This window comes from Pholis gunnellus (assembly GCF_910591455.1).
Source record: "Pholis gunnellus genome assembly, chromosome: 6".
NCBI classification, from domain to species: Eukaryota; Metazoa; Chordata; class Actinopteri; order Perciformes; family Pholidae; genus Pholis; species Pholis gunnellus.
The window spans coordinates 4,806,934-4,811,814 of NC_136532.1; the positions used below are offsets into that span (position 1 = coordinate 4,806,934).

Here is a 4,881-nt window from a genome sequence, read left to right on the forward strand (position 1 = left end):
AGGAGGTTGAAGTCAGTCAGGTTTAACTGATATTAACAGGACTACTCTGCGGTATTAATATCATGAGGGGAGTTATCCTCAATAAGTGAGGATTAGTTTATCAGTGAGGATGCTGCACCGATCATTACCACTGCAGGCATGGAGTTCAATTTATTGTTGTACAGCAGTTCAGTCAAAGTGTCATCATCACTTATCAGCTGGATATTACAGCATACAAAGTAATATTCTACAAGGGCCCAATCCCAATGCCCCCAGCCCAGCCTAAGGCCAGAAGTCCTGAACCCTCGGGGACTTCACTGACGTCACCGTGTAAATGAGCGCGAGAGGCCGCAAGAGCTTGAAATGGTACAAATAGGAACGGGACGGCACTTTGTGGGTACATATGGCGTTTCCTTGAAAACACCAACACGTTTTCTGAAACATTATGTTAAAATATGTAAAAAAGCATTATCTATGTGAAAAAAAAATATTCTCCATGTTTTTGGGAATACAATGTTGAATAAATCAGGCTATGAATTAAATATATAAACAAACCCGTTAGAATATAGAGAGGAATCAAAGTGGAACGTTTGTAAGAGCTGCTGAAAACTATATTTCCGAGTCTAAGAATAAAACAAATTTAAAGAAAACTTTTAAGATATGTTTTGTAAAAAGAAACACATACATTTTGAACACACTATAGGGTACCCAGTTGAATACCTAAATTAAAACTTTAAACACAAGTTTGTTTAGATCTGCAAATGATGCATTGATGTAATGTTAACTTTTGGTAAATTCAGGAGAAATACAGACACCAACAGACAAAGCAGTCGAATTAAATAAATCCCGTTTACTTGTATTGTCCTATAAGCAAAGTATATAATGGGATTGTAGTTATTAAGTGATCAAACAATTATGAACAATATTTGAATGAAAACCTTGTGTTCTTCCTCCTCCTCACATACAGTGTTGGTGTGACATGATTTCATGAAACCCCGTGAGCAAAGCTTTACAGCATCATTCACCGCTGATAAATAAAGAGGAGCGCTTTTCAAACTAAATGTACACTCACCGACACATTCATCCCACCGCTCCTCGTATCCCTCCCACCCTAACTCCCGCCCACCGCTACGTGGGAAAACCCACAACAAGTGGCCAACCAATGAGGAGCCCCTCACTAATATGTAGAGACGGGGTGGGGTGGGAGCTGGAGGGGTGGCGGAGGGACTGAAAGACAAATGCTCAAAGTGGAGAGAGTAGAGGACCACTCCGCGACCCGCACGGGTTGTTGTTTTTTCCCCCATGCGCTGTTTGTTTTGCACTCCCGTGCGCACAAGGACTTCTAAATGATCCAGTGCGGTCCTCCAAGAGGGGGCTCTCGGGACTTGTACCGTCTTTTCTTTTTGGTGAGGGGGTGCTTGAGATCCGCTATTGCAGAGAGGACGCTGGAGCTGGAGGGCAGTTTGTGCCATTGAAATCCCTGCGATGGAATGATCCACTGCAGAAACTCTGCTGAACTTGTGGACAACTTTTCCTTCTGCGTCTTTTTTTATTTATTTATATATTTCTTTTAATTGTTTACTCCCGTGAGGAGTGTCTGTTGGACTTCCCCCAGCCCGATCATGTATGGATAGCGGGAGGTTTCTCGCTCAGGAATCCGGCTCAAATGGATCAGCGCTGACGGGTTTTATGGAGCCGGGATTACACCGTGCAGTGGCAGCCTGTTGAACGCCCCCCACACACAAACACACACATCGTACACACACCATCTGCCTCGGAATAAACACCGCTCCTCCGGTGAGCAAGCGGCGAAGAAAGTTATTATTTTTGTTGTTGTCTTTACACATGACACTGTTGTGAGTTGCGCCCCGGTTTCCCCGCAGCCAGAACAATGGCGAGCCCCGGCGCAGCGGCACGGAGCGCCCGCCGCTCCGCTCTGCCCCTCGGCGGTGCGCTGCTGCTCCTCGGCTGCCTCGCGGCGGCCTCGCCGCCCCACGGCCGCCGGCTGATCTGCTGGCAGGCCATCATGAACTGCCAGGCCGAGCCCGAGTGCAACTACGCGTACGAGCACTACGCGCGCGCGTGCGGCCCCGTGCTGAACGGCGAGCGGAGGAAGTGCCCGAGCCACTGCATCTCGTCGCTCGTGCAGCTCAACCTGACCAAGAACGGGCCGGCGCTGGAGGACTGCAGCTGCGCCCACGACCCGATGTGCACGAGCACCAAGCGGGCCATCGAGCCCTGCCTGCCCAAGACCACCAGCACCGGCTGCACGGAGGCCCGGCGCCAGTGCGAGCGCGACGGCCCGTGCAGCTCCTCCATGCACGACTACCTGAGGCACTGCGGGAAGCTGTTCAGCGGCGCGATCTGCACGAACGCCTGCCGCAACGTGATCGCGAACATGCGCAAGATCCCCAAGGGTCAGCAGCTGGACGCGTGCATGTGCGACGGCACGGAGCGGGCCATCTGCGAGTTCGTGAAGAGCAGCATGAAAATGCTGTGCTTCGACTCGCCCGCGCGGGGGGATGAGGGCAGCGGGTTGGACTACGGCCCGGACCCGGACTACGAGGACGAGCCTCCGGATTCGGACTACCTGGAGGAGCCGGAGAGCGGTGCCTCTCCTCGGGCGACCCGCTGCGCTTTGACCCTGCTGGCATCCATTTTGGCTCTATTTGCTCTCGTTTAATCCGCCGGGGTTCGTAATCTAACCCCGATTTTTTTTGTCGTGTGTCCGGATAAAACAAAACTTGTGTCTCTTTTTGACCCCGCTGCGATCGTTGGAAGATTAAGAGCCCCGCAGACTCAAAGCGGAAAAGAAAAGTGTGTTTTGTTTGAATAGAGTTTTCTAGACGCTGAAGGATTTCTAATCAGGAGATTTTCTGTGCAATTGAGAGCAGAAAGACTCTCATCTAACCCCCCCACGGCTCTGCTGATGTGAGGACCTAGATTGTCTCCTGAAGTCGTCGCCATAGAGACACAGTTGGACTTTGTTTTGGTAACAACCATCAATCAGCTGTGCACTGCCAATCCTTTTTTTTTTTTTTTTTAAATATATATATAAAGATATGAACTATTTTTCTATGACGCCTGTTTGCCGTTTTTTTGGGGGCACCAGTCTAATCTGATCTACGTATCTAAGTATTTAATGCTGGAGTCCTGTGAACTGTACGAGCTGTAAATAGAGCAGGAGTTTATAAGTGAAACAGTAATTTATTACACACCTATAGTTACATCCAAATGTCCACCGTGTGAATAACAGAGCGAGTATTCCAGCTTTAAAGGGAAGTCACCGTGACTGTATTCTCTTCAAAGATAATGTGCATTGTGTATATATGTGTATAGCCTATATAGATCCACCCCCCCCCCCCCCCCCCCCAGAGAATCCTCTATGTTTTAGGCTATGAGCTGATGTATTCACTGTGTACAGCCTAGAGAAAGACACGTCTAAATCCACTGTATGATCTGCCTTAACGATATACTTTTATAGGAGGCATAAAGGAAACTTGAAGATATCCTCCTCGACTGTTGACTGTGTTTGTTTGTGTGCGTCACCGCATCACTTCCACTTTAGGCGTCGGTCGCGCCTCGGGGTTTTTTCGGACGCCGAGGAAATGGGTTTTTTCGTTTTGGAGGGTTTCTTTCAGCAGTGTAAGGAAAGCTATGTTCATAAACATCACTTATAGGAAGAATCACATGTCAATGCTTGTTTTAAAATGTTCTCACGCGTCTCAAATGTTCTCAAAGTTTAGGAGCAACTTGTTTTAATGTAAATCTGTGAGAATCTTTTACGTGACACAGTTTTTAGTCCTTAAATCTCTTTAAACTTTGCATAATGGTTCAGGTCAGATGTGCATGAAATCGAAGGGTGAAAGCAACTTATTTTGGTCCATAAGTGAGTGCACAATGGGCTCCTTAGTTTTGCTCTCACAGCAGTGATGAAGGGGGTTCCCTCGCTTAATAATGGACGATACGATAGACTTTATTGTCCCCATAGGTACATTTGTCTGGGACTCAAAATGCTGCACACAGACACACAACATCTTGGTTTATCTCTATAGCTTCCTCCACAGCAGTTAATTAGAAAAATGAACTGACAAACAAAGCAATGCATATATCAGGGCTGGACGTTGCATCGATATCGTGATATTAGACGAGATATCGTAATATGGAACAAGTGTCGTCTTCTCCTGCTTTTAAAGGCTGCATGACAGTGAGGTGAGATCATTTTTCTGAACACACCAGACTGTTCTAACAGTTCTGTTATTTGCCATTTTTATCCACATCACTGATGATTAATAATAAAAAATCTCACGGCGTAAATATCTGACACTTTCACGTCGCATTATCGATGTTTTTGATCGTAGATCTGATGCTATTTGATTTGGTCCACATTATCCAGCCCTGCTGCATACATCCTGACGCTTGTGAAGATGCAAATTATAAAGTTTACTAATTTAAAGAAACAGTATTTCTTTTAAAATATTTGATATATATATATATATATATAAGAGCATGTATGTGAGAAAAACAGTAAAGAGATTACGGGCTCGTTCATAAAAACTGCAGGCCGGCTTCTTCCGTTGACTGAAGGCCTAATGACCTGCTACGTCTTGATTTAGCTGGCTGTTGTCAAAAGCAACTGGCACCGTAAATCAAGAGAACACCCCCCCCCCCCCCCCCCCCCCCCCCCCCACCCCCTTTCGCCTCCCCCCAAACCAACAGCCCCCTGCTGTATCAGAATTTACGGTCACTGGCTGTTTTTTTATTTTCATCATATATAAATATTCTTGTTTATTTTAAGAGTTTTGGTAATAGATCAGGATTTTATTTTTTTAACTTAGAATAAGTATATATATATAAAATATATATATTTTACTTACTGATGCAAACAGATAATCAATCAAT

General features: G+C 46.0%; 1 protein-coding gene across 1 annotated transcript; it reads left to right on the plus strand.

Annotated features, from left to right (window-relative positions):
• Positions 1-1,241: 1,241 nt before the first annotated feature.
• On the plus strand, positions 1,242-3,460 carry gas1a (growth arrest-specific 1a). Its single transcript, XM_079161224.1, has one exon. It carries the CDS (start codon positions 1,871-1,873, stop codon positions 2,660-2,662), a length of 792 nt encoding a protein of 263 aa, XP_079017350.1. The 5' UTR covers positions 1,242-1,870; the 3' UTR covers positions 2,663-3,460.
• Positions 3,461-4,881: the final 1,421 nt, after the last annotated feature.

Excerpts from the sequence above, each read along its gene's own strand:
- gas1a (XM_079161224.1), top strand. The coding sequence starts at position 1,871 with ATGGCGAGCCCCGGCGCAGCGGCACGGAGCGCCCGCCGCTCCGCTCTG.